General features: G+C 41.9%; 1 protein-coding gene across 1 annotated transcript; it reads left to right on the forward strand.

Moving 5' to 3' along the window:
• Positions 1 to 15,443: 15,443 nt before the first annotated feature.
• LOC120293929 (phospholipase A1-IIgamma-like) lies at positions 15,444 to 16,105 on the forward strand. The gene is made up of 2 exons (XM_039313741.1): positions 15,444 to 15,697; positions 15,766 to 16,105. The coding sequence occupies exons 1-2, from the start codon at positions 15,444 to 15,446 to the stop codon at positions 16,103 to 16,105; spliced, it is 594 nt and encodes a 197-aa protein (XP_039169675.1).
• The last annotated feature ends 5,169 nt before the right edge of the window (positions 16,106 to 21,274 follow it).

The following is a 21,274-nucleotide window of genomic DNA, read 5'->3' on the forward strand; positions in this document are numbered from 1 at the left end:
TTATAGACACTCGTTTTCTAATTCCAACATCGGGTTGAAATTTGGTGACCTGACAACAAGCTACAATCGGCTATCACTCACATGCATAAGCATATTAAGCCTTTCCCTCTGCTATCCTATGACTCATCGCACTTTATCACTCCATACATAGACCATGCTCGTACCACTTAAATGGAGATGTCACACCCCGAACCCGGGCGCGCCAACATCCACCATGGTCATGCAAATGCGACATTCTAGGTAGTGTCGCACCCCATTGATTTATTATTGTGCAGCGGAACGTATTATAAAACCCACGACAATGAAATACGCGATAGAAAACCAGGAAGCAAAACCACTGACATAACACTTTCTTAATTCAACATAATTATGAATAGAGGTTTACGGCCAAAAGTCTACAAAAGACCAGACTCTTGCAAAATGAGCGTCAACGACCTACAAGTCGGACCACGTTCTCAATCATATGACTTCACCTTTGCAACTCCTGAAGGCCAACCAAAGTTATTTGCCCACTTTGTCCACCAAGGACCTGAAATTTTAATCCCACAATCGGGATGAGACGTTGTCTCGGCAAGTTCCACCCTCAAGCCCTAGCCCAGAAAGAAAATACGCCACAGGGTGGCCTAGCCACATCACCACGAAGACTTACCTCACATTAGTCTTCATCCGAGGTTTTGCACGGTTTATATAATTCAACCACGTGCAGTTATGAAAACCAAACTGACTGAGGCACAATCACATTATCGGAACAATTCAACCACTTGGATCGTCTCGGCGTCAATCGGCTCGACGATTACATGTCATTCTAGCAAATCAATCACTACTTCCAATCACGACTATAGGAAAGGTTTAACAACTAATAGCAATCACGGCCCCCTTGGCACGGCCTTTAATTAGGTGGTAGATCTCGGTCCAGATGGGCATGACCTCTAATAGGTGGTCAATCACGGCCCCCAGGCACGACCTCCTAATAAGTGGTCAATCATGGCCCAGTACGCCCGACCTCTAATAGGTGGTCAATCATGGCCCCAGCGGCCACGACCTCTAATAGGTGGTCAATCACGATTGTTCTTCCATCAAATTTTGACACTTGAGATTTTATGAAAAGAATCCTTATTTATCGCAATCACACTCAATTTGTCACAACCAATCATCAATTTCAAATTCTAAATGCAGCTGACAATCGGCCACGAAATTCGAGCAACCGGGGTTAGAAATAATTTTTCCCTTTTTATAATAAATAATAATATTAATTTCGGAATATAATATAATATTATAAATTCCAAAATTTGAGAAACAATTAAATAATTCAAAAAATAAAACCCTATTATGTCCCATCAAGGCTTATTATTAAATAACTCTATTAGCCTTAATTAAACACACTTTAAATTAAACAAACTTCTTAATCCAAATCACAATTAAATAAATTAAACTATCCACCTAAACTTGCTTAACTTAGACTAAGCACACTTAGGGCATCATTAACACTCTAAGCAAGGTTTAGTGAGCTAAACTTGCAAATTAATGAACCCGAACGGACCAAAACGACCGGGACTGAGGGGAACAACTTTCTTCAAAGCGGGCCAAGCATTCAGGGCCGAAGCCGGCCAAAAGCGGGCCAAAATCAGGCTTCCATACCCATTTTCTTGGCTGTTGGTTGGTAGACGGAGGGGAAACGGGCTAGTTTTGAACCGAATCCAGCGAGAGGAAGACCAGCGGTGGCTTGGACGGGCTAGTGGGGTGGTCGACGGCGGCGGAGGAGCTCCGAGGCTTGAGCTGCTCGGACGAGCTGCTAGAATGCGGAGCTAGCGCGGACGAGGCGATGTCGGCGGTGGCTAGGCACGCAGGCGGCGCGTGCACGGTCGGGCGGAGTGGCGGCGGTGACGGACGAACGGCGAGCTTCGGCGGTGGCATGCGACGACCATGGCTACTCTAGCTTCTCCTCTACAAATTTTTATGGTCTTCGCACTATGGAGATGGAGGAGAGAGGCGACGGGGGAGAGAGAGGGAGGAGAGAGGGAGAGATGGGACCATTTCTTTTTTTTCTTTTCTTTAATTCAACAAAAATGGCCCACCATGACCTAAGATGACATCACACTCCCTATCTCCCACAACCTTATTCCAATGGTTGCAATTCCATTTCCGCCGGGCATAAAATCTTGTACAACAAATTCTTCAATTCCACTTGATTATCTTCCAATTGAATCAAATTGAAGACTATAAAATTAATCATGGTCACCACACTTCAATTCACATCTTCACTTGTCCATAGAACCAATTCAAGTCCCAAAGCGCGACCAAGGCGGGCCTACTAATTTCTCGCACCAAATTAGCCATTTTTCTGATTTAATTGCTGAAAAACTACGTTGCATGAAAAATCTTCCAAAGATGAGTCAATGATCCTAAAATGATTTGTGACACACCATGACTTCCAATTTCTAAATTTAATCTCAATTTCACGGTTAATTTCACTTTGACACGATACTAGCGCGTCTGATCTACTAGGCTACTTTTAGAAATTTTAACGCATTTGACTTGTGATTTGATCAAATCAAAGCCACAATGTACATCTTTGACACATTAACCCGACTTTCAGTTGTCGGGATAACCTCAAGGTTTGGAATACGGACCGCGAGGATACCCAATCGGCGGAAAGGTCGGTCCGTGTCCGATCGACAAAGTGTCGATTTGGTGGAATCACCCACTCGATCACATGCCTCTCTGTCGAGTCGGCCTGACCCTAGTCTCTAATCGATTTTTATTTTGTCTTTGTAATGACCCTTGCAGATTAGCTCGGTCGGGAAAAGTACGATCAAATTCTTGAGTCGGATACATTAGAATCTCTTAACGGCTTGACCTAATAGACTATTTTTTACATGAGTGGCCGACTCAAGAGAAAAGAACTACATGCGTGCCAACAAAATGCCCGTCTCAATTTATTGAAAAATAGAATTGAAAAATCAGGATGTCACGGTTGCCTTACCAAGCAAGGGTGCGTCGGCTAGGGGCCAAAAATGCAATGTAGATATGGGGGATCAACGACGAATGAAGGAGAGATCTAAAAGAAAGTTTGGTGATCTCGCATTAAAATTATAGGTCTATTTCTTTTGGAGGCAATAATGGCGACATCAAGGGCTTTACTCAAATGGCGTCAGGTGCCAAGCGACTATACTGGAAAGAGACCGACGACCTCGCCAAATCTAGGGGAGGGTCGCAACTTGAGATCTAGGCAAAGGCTTGTAGGCCCTCATTGCCCGGATTAGACGGGGTTGCCGACCCTAGCTAGGGCCTAGTGACCCTGTCACACCCAAACCCGAGCATGTGCACATCCCCGATTTATCGACTTAAAAATACAACGTCCTAGGGCTCGCTGACCCATTCTTTTTTTCTTTCAATTAAGCACATGCGGAAACGAATTAAAAAACCTAGTCAAATAAACAAACAATAGGGATAGTAAACACAAGGAACAAATTTCAAAAACATAACAATTTCCTTACCAACTATTGACCCTAGGAAGTCTAATAATTACAAGCCCTTCAGCGGCTACTTCCTCTCGACCCTCTCAAATGACCTCAAGGATCATGGTCACCCTAAACTTCACTAACGGTAGGGCCAGCCACAAGGTGTCGCATCTTGCACCCACTACATCCGCACTCAGAGATCATCACGCTACGACCCTAAAGAGTTGGCCCGACAGGTTGAGATAAAAATCTGAGTGAGTCAAAACCTAAACCGATTAGGACGCAAATTTGCCTCGAATGTGGTCTCTAAGCACACACCATATAGATCTTAGCTTGCCTCGGCGCATACTTGCACGTTAGCTCAACATATATACCATCATCAATGTAGCATGCGTAGTTTAATAACCGGAACACATCATTTCAATTACATGGGTCCCGATTATAAGACCAAACCATTATGACATGTCATATGCCATGCCATACAATTTTGTCCCATAATTAGGTGCAACTATCACAACCATTCAGGCGTGTTCGGTTATTATGAACCAACAGCCACTTTGCCCGACTTGATAGTCGGTGGTTGTCAGGCCTAACTTAGGGCTTCGTCACGCCCCAATCCTCAAGCTCGCGCACATCCCTTACCTTGGTTGATTTTAAGTACGATATCCAGGACTACATATCGCCAACTCTTTCCTTTTCACAAGCACATGCGAAAGCAGTATAAATTCCCGAGACAATAAAGCAATGGGATAGAAAAACGGGACCATAATTTTTCATAATGAAATTCACAACCTTACTTTTATACATAGCACAACCCATAGTATTTTACCATACTATTCGAGTCTGATCTCAAACCTATCTACAAGAACACAAAGATTCACACAAAAGTAAACCATTCTCGGTCCTCATCCGGGTCGCTTTCAAGATCCTTCTCTAGGTCATTTTCTTCTTCAAAAATCTTCCTCCTCGGGTTTCACATTAGGGTTCTCCTCCTCAAATTCCTCCTCCTCAAGCTCCTCATTAGGGTCCTGAAATGGTTATACAATAACCATTGAGACCCACGTCTCAACAGTTCTACCTAGACCTGATTAGTAAGCCAATACACTATTTGGGCTGCCTATGCACACAGGTCAGAGGACTTACATTGGCCTTTCGAGATTCCACCTACAAATTAGTAGTTCAAATAAGCACCCATCATAATATCACGGATGAAACATCGATCAAATCGACTTACTCGATTACATGTCAGTCGGACCATTCATCGGTCATTTCCATTCAATCCATCAATTCACAACATCATATCAAAGCAATGATCAATTGACCTAGTCGATTACATGTCAGTCGGATCATCTCTTGGTCACTCCCAACCATACTATACAATTTCCAGTATAATACCTAGTCACCGAGACCACGTATTTTCCCTCAGCGTCGATTTCGGCCAAGACAATGTACCAATCACCCATCCCACATACTTTCTAAGTTGCCAATTTTGCCAAGGTGATGTATAATAAACACTTTATGTGCATGCTCTAGGACATCATTTTCACCGGGGGTGATATATTTAATCATAGAGCCAATATAAACAATTTACGTACATTCTCTTTCAAGGCATTCCAATTACTTTCGGCCACATGGGCACGATACTTGACACACAAAAATACAACCACACGGGCACAATCTACCCACACGGGCACGTTACGCGCCACATGCACGATTAATTATCACCACACAGGCATGATAAATATATTCCAGCAACTTACGTGCATTCTCTAAGGCATCCTATATGTCAAGCGATATAATAATCGCCTAGCCACGCCACACAGCATTTCTTCTCATCTTTTTATCATACCCGATAAAATATCGTGCGTGGACACACGGTTGACCATAGCCACAATATAATATTTTCATTTCTGTAACTCCCACATTTTCTGTAGTACACTCAAATATTTTTGGCATTATCAACGATGCTAGGTTATTTTCAATTAATAACCAACGATTTTCCAATTAAAGAATAATTCCCACTTTCACAAATAATTCAATTCAACACAAAATAAAACTCAATTAAATAAACAGACTAGCCACGAAAATCAGCATAAAATTCGGTCGTTGGCTATCCTTGCCTAATTTATGGAAAATAATTAATTAATTAAATTAATTTCGAAAATTAATAAATAAATACTAAAATCCAATTTGGGCGGTATTGCCTAATTGAAGCCTGAAGACAATTCGAGAAAAATCCCGAGATGCATTCAGTAAATAATAGTACATCTCTACTTGCTAATTGCACAATTCAATCACTAACATACATCACAATTATCTAATAATCACTAATTCATTCTAATCTAACCACCTAATCCCTACCTAATTAACATTAATCAACGCTTAAGCATCATTAGCAAATTAAGAAGCATTAGTGAGCAAAACTCACTTATGCAAGCGAAGACTAGAACACTGCGATGCAACGTGGCGGTAGCCGAACTTGGGCTTGCGCGACACCACGGCTTGGACTGGCCTAAAATTGACCCGCGGAAATCTCGGCCCAAGCTGAGAGTTGTTGCTAGAAATAGGCTGGGCCTGAAGCGGGCTGACCCGCGGGCCCAAGATGGGCTGACTACTTAACTCCTGGGCTTCAAGTGAGCTGGACTTGATGGAGATGCTGGGCCTAAATTGCTAAATCCATGGGCTGAACTCCAAAGCCAAGGATGGGCTGCAGGACTCAAAGAGGCTTGGATGCTGGGCTGATCGATGAGTTGCACGGCCCAACAGAGCAGAAGACTGAAGAGAGTGGGCTGCTCGATGGGCTTGGTGGAGAATGGGCCGAAGATGCACGGAAGGAGCTGCTGTGGACGACACGCATGAAGCAGCTTCGGTCTTTGGTGGCTGAGTGGAGCTGGCGGTTGACTGGGATGCCCGGCAGCTCAGTCTTCGAAGATGGGAGCTGCTCGAAAAAGATGCAAAGGGAAGCAGCTGTCGGTGAGTGGGGTGAGGAAAACAAGTTACAGAGGAAACCGAAGAAGCTGAACCGAGGACAAACGCAAGTGGGGAGGCAGCTTGAACAGGCGTTTGAAAAATCTGGTCAACAAAACTGCAGTGGACAAAGGTGGTGGTGTGTTGACGTGAGCGGAGAGGAGATGGAGGCCTCGATGGAGGCGTGAGGCAGAGGAATTCGATGGGGAAATTGGCGTGACAGTGGCCGCTTTGGTTGCAAAGAATAACGAAAGAAATGAGATAGCAAGGAAACGAAATACAAGCAGAGCAGATAGAGATCGAGAGAAGTCTAAAAGGAGGGACTGGGAAAGCCACGGCTGGGGCCAAAAGTTAAAATTCTCATCTCTTCCATTAATGGCTTGGTCTCCCTTTTTCTTCATGCACATCACTATGTCTCCCCAATACTTTCTAGTGTAATTTCCACCAAATTATTAAATTTTTATGCCAATATAAGCTGCCCTCACCATAGATCCAAATTCTTCAATTTAAGCTTCAACTTCCATCCAAATTCTTCAATTTGATGTCCAAATTTGATGTAGAAAATGCCCACATAATTTCTGCAATTCCCCATCGCCAAGTAGCTCGATTTGCAAGTCAAAAATCTCTTCAATTCGGTCAATCTGAATTTCCGTTAATTTTCATGACGTCGAATCCATTTTTTGTAAAAATCTCGGGATCTCCGAAAAATCTTTGGAGGATGAGTCGACGATCCTAAAATTTATTCTAACATGACCGAATCTTCAACTTCTAAAATCGGACTCAAATTTGCGGTTAATTTCTATTTGGCGTGTTTTTAGCGTGACCTAGGCTACTAAGTAGTTTTTCAAAGATTTTTAGTGCAAATAACCCATGGTCGATTTTCTTGAGCCACTATGAACTCACTCGACACATTGGCAACTCTCGGTGGTCGTAAAAATTTGAAGGTTTCAATTACGGGCATAGGGTACCCAAAATGTGAAGAAAATCGATCTAGTGCCGATCGATGAGAATTTTCTGTCAGGTAGAATCACTCATACTTTGATTATACATCTCGGTCGAATTGACCTATCCCGATCTCTGATCGATTTTGACAATGTCGTAATGACCCTTGAGACTAGCATGGTTGAGCAGTCGGCTTATGGTGAATTCTCAAGTCCATTGCATTAAAATCTCTCAATGACTTCCCCCGAGATAGTCTAGTTATCTCACAGTGATTGGCTCACGAGAATAGCACTATAGACACGTTGATGAAAGTCGATTTATTCATTCCGCATTGTACTGAAAATTCAGGATGTCACAACATGATCCGCATATTCATACACATCGGGACGGCATTCCACATAGGAGCATCGGCCCAACCTTCACTGCGATCGATGTCAGATTGACTTGGGGCATCCGAACATAATCAGGCATCGCCCGCATATTTGTACGCATCAAGATGGGTTCCGATAGTGACCACATACACATCCATACTCGGCTAAGAACATCGTGCTTTGCACTCAAATTCCTCAATTTCAAATAATGAACTTAGCCACTTTTCTTTGTATTAAAAATTCCCAGTAAAATAATCGTGCGTGGTCATGCATTTATATCAAACCATCAAATTTAGTACGCTCCCAGTTCAAAACTCTACAATTTTATATAGTACTTAAATTTTGGCGTCAAAAACCAACACCCGATATTTTTCTATTTAAATACCATAAAATCCAGGTTTTGCAATAATATCCAAAAATCACCACCAAGAACTCAATTGCACATAAGCAATCGATTTCACATATAAATTCAACGACAAAAATTAGCATAAGAATTTCATGAAATGGCTAATCCGTCACTAATGTCACTAATTGCGATCAATTAAATAAATCGCATTTAAGTAAACTGAACTACTTAACTAACTTAACCATGTAGGCACATCATCAAACAAGTCAACTTTATCCTCCATTATGTAGCCATGAACACCAAAACCCCCTTTTTAAAAAAATCAACTTAGCAACCCTTTTTTTTTGTTCAAACTTTCCAGAAATAAATTTATACAGGGGTCACGTATTTGAAATTTACCCACCAAACTTTGCACGCATCTAGTAAAAAACCTCATCGTTTTATTGACCCGAATAAAACCTCGTGTCAACACATGACACCTCATTTGTTTTTCAATTTTCTTGCCCAACCATCCCTTTTGAAAACAATCTTTAGTAACCCCTTTTTTGTTCAAAACTTTTAGAAATAAAGTCATAAACGCTCATGTACTCAAAATTAATCCGTAAAACTCTGCACATGCCTAGTTTAAAACCTCATTGTTTATTGAGCAAATAAGTTTTGGTGTCCAACTTGACACCTCATTGTTTTTTTCTAATTAAAGGCTCATAAGGTCATTTTTTTACAATAACAATAAATAACCACCGTAAAACAACCATTCACATATCATCACACATAAGTTCTAAAGCATGCCAAAAGTCAACCACACCACCAAATATGCATTGTCCAGCAAGCACTACATCAAGAACAATCACGAAAACCACTACCGGTCTAATCGGCGAAACCAAGCCACTCATACACTTCCAAGTTTAATTCCAGAAACATAATCAAACAAGCTTAGAAAACTCTCAAATTTTAATATGTTCTAAAGGACACTTAATCAAACACTTTTTATGAGACACCATAACCCAAATCCTTCTAGAATGAGAGCAGTAAATCTCTCAAACCGTTACAAAAACTATGTCCGTGTCTACAAATTACGTTTTCCAAAAAATCAGTTTAGTTTGAGGTCGAAAACTCGTACATTTTGATATGAAATTTGACTATATTAAACTTACAAGATGTAATGAACAACTTTTATGAAAAATCTTTCGAAAATCGAACCCTAAAATTGATAAAAATCTTTTGAGCACCAAAATGTCGTTGTTTCCAGCATAATCCGAGATTTTGTTTTGCAAATAACGAAATTGAAATCTCATTCTTTTTATATCCCTAAAATCTTGACTGAAATATATGTCATAGCTGAATATGTCTACAACATTTTCAAGAATGATGTAACCTCAAAATCATAGCACATTTTCCCCACAAAAATGGCAGCGGCAAGCATCCAGCAAGGCGGTCAGGGAGAAATTCACTAAACCAAGCTAAATCACCCTCATTACTACTAATCCAACCAACTAGATCAATACTAATACATCTTAAGGCTAATCTAACCAAACTATATTAACACTAATCCATATTAAGGTTAATCTCCTTAATACTAATTTAACTAAACTAATTAGCACTAATATAACCCGCAAAGTGTAATTAACAATCTAATCAAGGATTAGGGAGTTAACTCACCCAAATTCAATGGCAGTGGGCTCACGGCGATGGCAACGTGATGGCAGTGAAGATTCCGAACAACCGTGTTTCTAACAGAGCTCAAACGGTGGCTGAAAACTGCAAGGGCTCACGGCCATAGCTGGTTTGGTTCTATGGATGGATGACCTGTGGAGCTACAGTTGCTAGATGGTCGGGGGTGAGCTGAGCTGAAGTCGGGGCTGCTGGTGGGTGGTGCGGCTGCTGGTAGCATGTGGTGGGGTGGGCAGACGAAGTTGTGGGTGGAGATGGGCAGAGTTGCTGGTGGGTTAACGGTGAAACTGGTGTTGGGGTGGTGTTGGCGCTACTGGTCGTTGGAGATGGGAGGCTGGCGGTTGTTGAAGTTGGTGTGGAGTTGGCGTGATGGAAGGAGGGTGATCGTGGGGAAGCTAGTGATGGACGTGCAACAAGGAAAATGGAGGAGGGGAATACGTGAGGGTGAGGGAAATGAAATGAAGAAGAAGGGGCTGCTGCAGCTGGGTCTTCACGCATGAGGGAGGGGAGAGAGAGAAAGAGAATGGGGGAACAAGAAGGTCAAGAAGTCAAGGCAAGGACCAATCAAAAGGCTTGCAAAATATCCAAGTGATCCTGAAGAAGCTCCCAAAGTCTTCAGCCAAGAAGTCAAGCACTCCACCAATGAAGAATTAGCTTCAATTCCCCAAAATTAAACCATTTTGGTCTAGAAAAATGGGCCTTTCTTCAGCCACCAGAATTTCCCTTTCTTTTTCCAATTTGTTCGAAATTGATTTTCCAAAACCCGAGCTCGATGAAATTTCTCCAAAAGATGAAACAACATCCTATAAATGAATCATGACACATTCGAATGTCCAATTCCCAAAATCGAATTTAATTTCATGGTTAAAATCGACTAAATACGATTTTAGTACAACCTAACCTACCGAGTAGCCTTTAAAGATTTTAATGCGTTTGACACCGTGTGGTCGATAATTTTTTATCACGTTTGTGCATCTCCGAATCATAGATGACATTCGGTCGTTGTAAAAATCGCAAGGTTTCAATTATGTGTCCCAAGTATAATTCGATAAAAAATTGGGTTAGTGCCGTTCGACGCAAATTTCGCAATCATGCGGAATCACCCGCAATTCTCTAGTTTGCCGCATTTATATCCCTTAATGGCTTCACCTAATAGATTAGTTAACTCGTGAGTGGCCAGCTCAAAGAAAAATGACCATAGGCATGTCGATGAAATGTCCATTTCATATATTCGAGACGATGTCAAATTTTAGGATGTTACAACCCCGACCAACCCTTCCCGGTGTGGAGACAACGGCGAAGGCGACCCTCGCCTTCTGCAATCTTCATCTCCTCCGTTATTTTAATAATAAATTAATATCAATATTAAAATTTAAAAAAAAAAAAAGACAAAGCGACATTGTTCTTGCTCTTCTTTGCTGACTTAGATCTCCGGCAAGCCATGTAGGCGAATTATATTACTAAAAAATTGTCACGTAGGATTTCCGACTAGGATCACCGAACTTGGCATTCAGGTGTCCTAATTTTTTTTATAGAAATGACACTTACCTTTCGTAACTTTTGGCACTTGGGTATCCTCGTGCCAAGTTTTGCATTGCGTTGTTCTTTTACCAAGAATTAATTGTTTTATCACACAATCACCACAAACTACCTTAATTTAATTCATCGATGAATGAATAAATTGCTGTATTTAATAGTAGTTATGTAATAAACAATTGGTCGAGGACTGTGGTCCTCATTAATCCAACGTTCACTGCACAGCAATTCCATTAATTTTTTCACGCCAAAAGAAATTCCCTTCATTTTCTCGTGCACGAGGACCGTAGTCCTCATTATAAGATATTTTAAATTAGTTCTCATAGACACCTCCGAGGGACATTGGACTGCGTAAGGTACTAGATGAAAGATAAATGAGGCCCTCCCGTTTTTTGCTAGTGACAAGGAATGACATACATAAAATGTCTAAGTCTAAGATCTTACATCGCATACATGTGCACGTTTCCTATTCTCTAAAAGTATTTATTTCGAGAGTAGGAAAAGGCAAAGAAAAGAAAGAAATGATGTAGAAGCATTGTGTTATAGAAAGCAAGAAAGTTCGAGAGATTAGCAAGGAGAACAAACTTGCCTAATCAAACTAAAATGTTATACCGACAAAAAAAAAAAAAAACTACAATGTTATGGTTTAGTGATAGTAATAACGTCACGTTACAATATGAAGAAAATTTTTGACTTGAGAGGTGTGGCGATAATTGTTGAGATATATGCGTGAGTTATGGTAGCGAAGTCTCACATTGTAAAATCGATGTGGTATGTAGTAGTTAATATATCATAATTGACCCATAACTCATAGGCTTAAGTTTATGAGTGAAGGTGGGCCCAATTTGATATGTTGAAGGCTCGGACTTGGGCTCCCTCTTGACAATCTCTCTAGGTGAAGATATATGGTTTCTATTGCGTGCACTTAATAAATCATATCAAAGACGATAGTCAATTGATGTTCCACCCCAATTTGTTCCAACTTAAAAAGAAATCTCATGATCAAAGCTTGTTTTCGTGGAAATTGCCATCACAGTTATCTGGCAAGAAGAGACCATGGATAGTTGGTCTATGCTGCATGATAGAGACTATGGGATGTAACCCCAAGTTAGCAGTTGATGATTATTGTTGTGCATAGTTGGGGGTGCATTACAATGACGTGGACGCTCAACTTAAGATAAGTTGATGTAGAATAGTACCTAAATTAAGGAAGAATATACCTAACACTAACCTCACATGTGAGAGGAGATTGTCAAAACACACATGTGACTTATATTAGAAAAATCTCACATTGGAACATTGGCATGAGCTTACGCGTGAGAGAGAGATTTTCAAATATATGAGAGTTATATTAGAGAAATCCCATATGTGGAGCAGTTAATACAATTTTAGTTGGACTATGACCCATTAATTTAAGATTTTGAGTGAAGATGGATCCAACTAATTATGTTGATAGATTCAAATTAAGACCCCCTCTTGACAATCTCCCCAAGTAGAAATATCAGATTTCTACTGTATGCTCTTAACAATAATCACTAGCAATGATTGAACTAAAGAACATCTACAAACTTATCATAGAAAATGTTAGTGTTAGAATAAAGAGTGTCACGAGATAGAAATTATGTATTTAGTTATATAACAAGATATATTATATTCGGAGTTAAAACAGAAGGAGGAAGAAATCAGGCATGAGCGGAACAGGAAACTGAAAGGATTTGTACCAGCGAGATGATCTTGGTCGAGGTCAGCTGTCCCATAATTCCACTGTTCACTGCGTTGCATGACACTTCCCTTCATTTTCTAATGCAAGAGAACTGGAATGGTCCAACCAAAAAAACAAGCAAATATTCCCAAACTGATGTGGTTCAAGAGCGAGCTGTCCATATAACGGGTGGATGGTCCCGGAGCTCGCACGCTTTGCACGTTTGACAAGTTTCAGCGATCGAAAAATTGAATATATAACCGACCATCAGATAGATAAGCCTTAATCTCTCAGAATTAATGACAATAAATTTTTTTTTTTTTGTCAGTCTTTCTCTATTCCTACTCTACACTTACTCTCAGACTTTTGTCCTGCCTCTTGCAGGGCGTGGGAGTCGAAACCCACTCCTGAAACTTACGCGTCCCCACCCCATTCCTCCCTGAGATGGTGGGGATTCGAACCCCTCACCTCCCCATTCCATGTTAGAAGGATGGCCACTAGGAAGAAATCTAATTAAAAGGGTTAGAAAATAGGTAGGGCCATTCTCGATAAGCAATTAGGTAGGGCCATTTTTAATAAGCCTTGTCCCCAGCCAATCGAGCAAAAAAACTCTCTAAAACATCCCAAATAGTCAAGAACAACCTAGGGTCCTGCCACCTATCCTAAGTCATTCATTCATTGAGCAACGGTTGCATGAAGAAAAAAAAAAACTGCAGAAAAAATCCTAATAATGGCATTTTTGTTAAATTCATCAATATGTATATAGGAATAATACATTTAACTGCCAAAAATAGGAAAGTATGAATTTACCCATCTAGATATTTAATCTGAACAGTGTAGAGGTATTGAAGACTTCTTAATTACTAAATTTCTCCTATTGACAGAGAAGCAATTTATTGACTTAGGTGTGCAATATTTCTTATGCAAGGGCCACCCTCAACCGTGGTTGGCTATGGCCTAGGCAGGGGCCATGACTCTTGTTGGTCACAATCAATAAAAAAATAGAATAAAAAATTCAAAAAAAAATTAAAAAATTTCTAAAATTAATTTATCTCAGTGTCGGTCATTCCATATACAATAGTCGAGTCCATGTCAATGATTTCCAGCCTAATATGGCAAGATTGAATTTAATTAGTTATATAAAGTGAGACCCAATACAAAGTGGATGGTTCATTCCCTTCACCAAAAGCTGCATTACCCATCATGTGGAAACAAAATATTGGCACATTTTTATAGCACAAGTATCATTCCTTACGAAAGACAGCCATGTAATCTTTAATATTTAGTTTCGAGCTACTGAGATTGGAAATTCACATTCTTATCTACTAAACTGAAGATATGCACGGTCCCTCTGATCCATTCGGTTCGTAGTGCTATTTAATATAGGTGGGCACACAAAAAAAAAGGTGGAGGACTCACCTCAAAATTGAGTACTCTCTAATAGATAATCAGAGAAGTTTTTAACGTGCCAGATAATGCACAAAGCAACTCCATCACGTAACTCAACGTAGCAATTTAAAGAAAAAAACAAAAACCCTCGACACGTAATGTGATCGCGCATGGCACAGTGAAGAGGCAGCGTCTATAAATTGCATGGAAGCAAGATTGCATCTCCACAAGCCTTTCCATCTAGAGAAAAAAAAAAAAGTTATCAGCGAGAGTTCAGGGAGAGGGAGAGGGAGAGAGAGAGAGAGAGAGAGAGAGAGAGAGAGAGAGAGAGATACATACCATGGAAGGTGGCAGCTCAAGGCCATGGACCGAGCTCAGCGGCAAGACCAACTGGAAGGACATGTTGGATCCTCTCGACGAGGATCTCCGGATGTACCTCATACACTACGGAGAACGAGTCCAAGCCATCTACGACGCGTACAACGGCCAGGAGGAGTCTGAAGACGGCTACGGCATGGCCCTGTACCCGATGGACAAGCTCTTCTCTAAAGTGGGTCTCGAGACGGACAACAAGAAGTTCAGGTACGAGGTGACCCGGTACTTCTACGTGCCGTCGCACTTAACCTTTCTGGTGCAGCCGGACAGGTCTTGGGCCGGGTATGTCGCGGTGAGCACTGACGAGGGGACCCAGGCATTAGGGAAGAAGGGACATTTTGGTCACTTGGAGAGGAACGGCGAATCTCCTGGAGTCCATAGAAGATATTCGAGATGATTTGGCCCCGGCGACCAACATTTTCGAGGACGACCCCAATACTAAGATTCACCTGGCTTTTAGATTTGTATACGAAGAGGGATATAGGAGGAAATAAGTACACATCGCTTAGTGCCAGAGAGCAGGTAAGAAACTTTCACTCCATTTATAGATCGCTCTTGGTAATTTACCTCCCGAATAAGCTCCAAATTGCCTTTCACCTTTTTTTTATATATATAAATCTAAAAATATGATAAGATACCGCAAGTGATGTTTGGAATACTTTGTCAAATTAAAACTGGCATTGATGGACAACTTTGGTCAGGTTCTAAGGGAGGTCCGGAAGCAAGTCGATCTCTATGCCGGTAAAGGCGAAACCATCGGCATAACAGTGGCCGGCCACAGCCTGGGTGCGGCTTTGGCAACGATCAATGCGCTGGACATCGTGACCAATGGCTACAACGCGCCCATCGACCACCCCGAGAATGCCTGTCTGGTGACCGCGTTCCCCTTAGCCAGCCCCAAGGTCGGGGACGAGAACTTCCAGGCGACGTTCTCCTTGTCCGAGAAGCTCCGCGCCCTTCGAGTGACCAACGCCCTTGATAACGTTCCTTTCACCCCTCAATCAGATATTACCACGTCGGAGAACAGCTGCTGGTCGACTCGCACAAGTCCCCGGACCTGAAGCCTCTCTACAAGGGTCCGACTGGCGCCGTGGCAATCGGGCATATGTTGGAGACGTGCCTGCATCTAATCGCGGGCACACAAGGCATCGATAGCAACGAATTCAATGTTGACAAGCGTCGCGGGATTGAGCTGCTGAACAAGGGAATGGATGCTCTTAAGGATGGAAGCAAAATTCCGGCTAATTGGTTGGTGGCGAAGAACAAGAACATGGTCCAGGATGAGGTCACTGGAGACTTGGAAATTGGCCGATCTGTACATCCCACCTCACCAGAAGATAATTAGAACGAACAGTCCCAAGTCTCAATATATATATATATATATATATATTACTGCGTGATCAGCTATTATCAATAGTTGCTGCTTTATGACTTAGCAGTACTATAATAAAGGTTCGTAATGCAAAAGTGGAGTGGTTTGATTGAGTTGTATTGGTAGTACTAAGTTATGTGTGTTGTACTAGTTGTTCTAAGTTATCTTTTGTTTACCTCTATGTCATGAAATAAATATGGTCTTAAATGAATAATAAAGATCGCTTCATTATCATTTGTTTTCTTGCAGTAATTTCATTGTGTAAATCTTGATTTCGTAATTTGCCTCCCTTCTTTATTGCTAGCCTTATATGTTGAAAAATCTCATCTGAGTTCAATACCAAACCAAATCGAGATCAATTAAGTTGACAATCTTTAAATCATTTCAATTTAACCCGGGTGCTATTGTTCAAAAGTCTAATTGAATGCCCAAAATTATATAAAATGCGTCGTGACCTAACCTCAGTTTGCACCACCTAAGGACGAATGGAATACTAAACATAGACTTAATTCGGGCTCTCTTAAACTCATACCAATAAGCAACTTAGAATTTAAATTATTAATATGCAAATGATTTTTCAATTAGAAGTCGCCACTAATCTATTTCGATGGATCGATTTATGGAAGAATTAATTCACCTCTACAAACTAGATTAAATGAGTTCAAGGACTTGATTATGTTATATTTTTCTAATGTCATTTCAGTACCTCTTCCCTTTTACTTCAAAAAATGCTTTGCATGCAACTTGCATTGATTTTATGGGTATGAAACTATTATTTAACACTCAATAAAGCAAAGCAATAAATAAATTGTGAGCACAAAATACTTACCTCAAAACAATGAAAGTAGAAAATCACATCTATAACCTATATATGATTTTTAATTAACACTCTATTCATTCAATATTTTAGGGTTTTCTCTTATTTAATGAAACCTAATCTATAGTGTTAGTTAGCAAATCACATCTATAATAGAAAACCACATATATAACCTATAATGAAATTTAATTAACACTCAATTTATTCAATATTTTAGGGTTTTATCTTATTTAATAAAACCTAATCTATGTACAATGCAATCGCATACAAAAGGTCCAACTAAAATGACATGAAACATCCAATGTGACATCCCGATTTTCCAATTCTATTTTCAATAAATTGAGATGGGCATTTCGTTGGCACGCATATAGTTCTTTTCCTTGAGTTGGCCACTCATGTGGAAACTAGTCTATCGGGTGAATTTTGTTAAGAGTTTCTAATGCATCGGACTCGAGAATTTGACCAGGAAGCGACCTTTCGACTGAGTTAATCTGCAAGGGTCATTACGGTACAATTAAAATCGATTAGAGATTGGAGATAGGTCGACTTGATAGAGGCATGTGATCGAGGTGTGGGTGATTCCACCCGGATCGCACAATTCTTGTCGATCGGCACTTGGACCGACTTTTACGTCGATTGGGTACCCTTTGTGTTCGTATTTGAAACCTTGAGATTTCCCCGACAACCGAAAGTCGCCAATATTTCAAAGATGTACATTGTGGCTTGAGATGATCAACCCTTTGGTCAAATGCATGAAAATTTCTAAAGTCTACCCGGTAGGTTGGGCGCGCTAGTATCGTGCCAAAGTGAAATTAACCGTGGAATTGAGATCGGAATTCAGAAATTGGAAGTGCAGGTGTGTCACAAATCATTTTAGGAATATTGATTCATCTTTGGAAGATTTTCCATGCAAGCCAAGCTTTTCAGCATAATAATCAGAGTATGGTTAATTTGGTTCGGAAAATTGGTAGGCCCTCTTTTGGTGGTATTTTTGAGATCAAGATAGTTCTATGGTCAAGTAAATATTTGAATTGAAGCGTGGTGACATTGGGTTAATTTAATTGAGCTTCAATTGGATGGAATTGATTGAGAAATGATTGAATTAAATGTACAAGATTTTATGCCCCAGCGGAAAAATAAATTGCACCCATTGAATAATGTTGTGGGAGAGGAGATAGTGGAAGATGACATCATGCAGGTGATGTCATGGTGTGGGGCAAGAATGGCTAAGATCTTGACAAGTGTAAGGTGGAGATTTGTTCCCCAAAAGGCACCCATCAACATCATCTTCAACCTCTAGCTCCTTGGGTTTCGAAATGGGAAGAGAGAGGGGAGAGAATCCGGCCGGCCAGCTAGCTCGACGCCCGCCCTCCGCCGCTTGTCGCCGCCGCCCCGCGCCGCTGCACGTCGCTCCACCGGTCAGCTCACCTACCCGTCGCCCTCTCTCCTCCTTCTCCGGTGGGCTGTTCGACACCCGGCGAGATCCGAGCGTCGAAGCTGGCTGCAGCCCGCCCGGACCGCCGTTCGTCGCTCGCTCGCGCTGCCGTGCGTCGCCATCTTGCCCGTCCGCCCGCCCTCGCCCGCGCTTGGCCGGCGCCGGCCGCCTTCGTACCGCCTGTTCGTGCATTCGGGAGGCTGCTAGGGCTCGTCCCCGCCGCCGTGGGGCCTCACTGGCCGTCGCCTCGCCCGTCCAAGCCATCGCGTTTGCCGCCCCTCTTCTCCGCCGTTCCTGCGCCCGAACTGCCGTCGATCAGCCACCATTCAGCCGCAACCAAAAGCTGGGAAAAATGGGTATGGCGAGTGGACGTTTGACCCGTTTTGGCCGCCTTCCTGAGCCCGGATGCTCAGCCCGCCTTGAGGAAAGTCGATCCTCGCGTCGTGCTCGTCATTTTGGTCCGCTCGGTTCGCTAATCCGATGAGTTTAACTCACTAAATCTTGATTAGACGGTTAATGACGCCTAAATGTGCTTAGCCTAAGTTAAGTAAGTTTAGGTGGTTAAATTAGTTTATTTGGTTGATGATTAGATTATGGTGTTTAATTAAGTGTGTTTAGTTTAAAGTTAAGTATGTTTATTTTTAATATAAAGCCTTGATGTGACATAATAAGGTTTTTTATTTTGAATTATTTAATTGCTTCGAAATTCTGGAAATTTATAATATTATATTAATCCCGAAATTATTAAAATATTATTATTAAAAAAAAAACGGAAAAATTATTTTTGATCTCGGTTGCTCGAATTTCATGCCGATCATTTGCTGTGTAGTTGGATTTTGAAATTGATGATTGGATATTATAAATTGAGTGTGGATTGTGAAAAATATGAATATTATTATTTAATTATTTTCGGAATAAATTTAATTATTTAATAAATTCCGAAAATTTTGTCATGACCCTAAACTCTCAGAATTTCGTGCCGATCGCTGCTCTGCATTTAGAATTTGATTGATGATTGGTTGTGGCAAATTGAGTGGGATTGCGATATATCGGGACTCTTTATAAAATCCTAAGTGTGGAAATGAATGGCCGATTGGCCGTGATATGCCACCTATTAGAGGTCGCGCCCAGTGGGGCCGTGATATGCCACCTATTAGAGGTCGCGCCCAGTGGGGCTGCAATATGCCACCTATTAGAGGTCGCACCCAGTGGGGCCGTGATATGCCACCTGATAAAGGTCGCGCCCAGTGGGGCCGTGATATGCCACCTATTAGAGGTCGCGCCCAACCCGGCCGTAATCTACCACCTTTTTAAAGGTCGTGCCGAGTGGGGCCGTGATTGAGAGCAATGATTGATTTGCTAGAATGACATGTAATCGGCGAGTCGATTGATGCCGAGACGATCAAGTAGTTGAATTGTTCTGATGATGTGATTGTGCCGCAGTTGTTTGGTTATCATGATTGCACGTGGTTGGTTTATATAAATTGTGCTAACCTGCAGATAAAGGCTGAGGCGAGGTAAGTCTTCTGTGTGATGTGGCTAGGCCACCCGATGCGTATTTTCTTTCTAATAGGGGTTTAAGGGGTTGAAGTGGGATTAAAATTTCAGGTCCACAGTAGATGGAGCGCCGGATAGCTTTAGTTGGCCTTGAGAAGTTGCAGAGGTGAAGTCATAAGGATTGGAGAACGTGTCCGACTTGTAGGTCATAGGACAGTTCCTTTTAAGAGCCAGATCTTTTGTAGACTCTTGGCCATAGACCTCTATTTGTAATTCTGTTGAATTGTGAAAGTGTCATGTTGTGGTTTTGTTTCTGCTTGTCTATCCCTTATTTCATTGTCGGGGTTTTATAATACGTTCGCTTGTGCAATAAGAAATGAGTGGGGTCGGCGACACTACCTGTGAATGTCGCATTTGATCGACCGGAGTGGGATGTGCTTTCGCTCGGGGTTCGGGCGTGACATCCAACCTATCATGAAAACTATATGTCATGCAACATTAATTAATTAAATGACCTCCTCTAATGACAGGCAAAAAATAATAATAATAACACAACTATTCTAATGATCCCTAAACGTGCAATTTCTTGACTCGTGTCTCTTGGATGTGTCTTGTGCTTCATCCTCTTCAGTTGTTCTCCATCCTCAGCACCGCTCTCTGTGTTAGTTCTTTTGACTTTTCTCCCTGAGCAAAGTGCTGGAACTCACGGCTCTCGGATATCTTGTTAGGGTTGATGGAGACACACACGGCTCTCGGATATCTTGTTAGGGTTGATGGAGACAGGATTGGATAGCACGCCGCGAAGCAGCGACAACTTAGCAGGAAACCAGCAACCTTCGGGGACTGAGCTAGGAGGCTGGCCAGGGTTGTTGATGGTCCATCGAGAGGATAACAATAGCGGCTTTGCTGTTCATGATGTGGTTTTGGACGACATCGTCATATGATCAGCGCCACAGCCAGCGTCACGGGGAAACTGCAATGTCGGGAAAGCAACAGCGTCGTTGGGAATTTGCTGAATCTTGGTACGTGACATGGGCAGCAACGGCAGAAGCTTCAAGCAGGCGATGTTGGGATTAGCAAGGGTGGATAGCAGAGCAGCGAGGCTCCAACGTCAAGGTATCGTACAGGGAGCAGCGTCAATCGTCGCATTAGTTGGGCCCAAGCATTGTTCGGATGAAGACGTCGTAGCCGTGCAGGGCTACTCTGGGCAGGAAGCAGCGTGGTCATCGAGCAAGGAGGTCAGAACGGCAGCGATGCAGCGGTTGTCTCCCCGTTGATGCTCAAATTCCATAATGGTTTTCCCTGGTGCGAGCAGCGGTTGTCTCCCCGTTGATCAACGTGAGTGCCTCAAGGAATATTGGAGGTGCCCTCTCTCCCTCTCACGATTTTCAAT

The sequence above is a fragment of the Eucalyptus grandis genome, chromosome 5 (genome assembly GCF_016545825.1).
Source record: "Eucalyptus grandis isolate ANBG69807.140 chromosome 5, ASM1654582v1, whole genome shotgun sequence".
Taxonomy (NCBI): domain Eukaryota; kingdom Viridiplantae; phylum Streptophyta; class Magnoliopsida; order Myrtales; family Myrtaceae; genus Eucalyptus; species Eucalyptus grandis.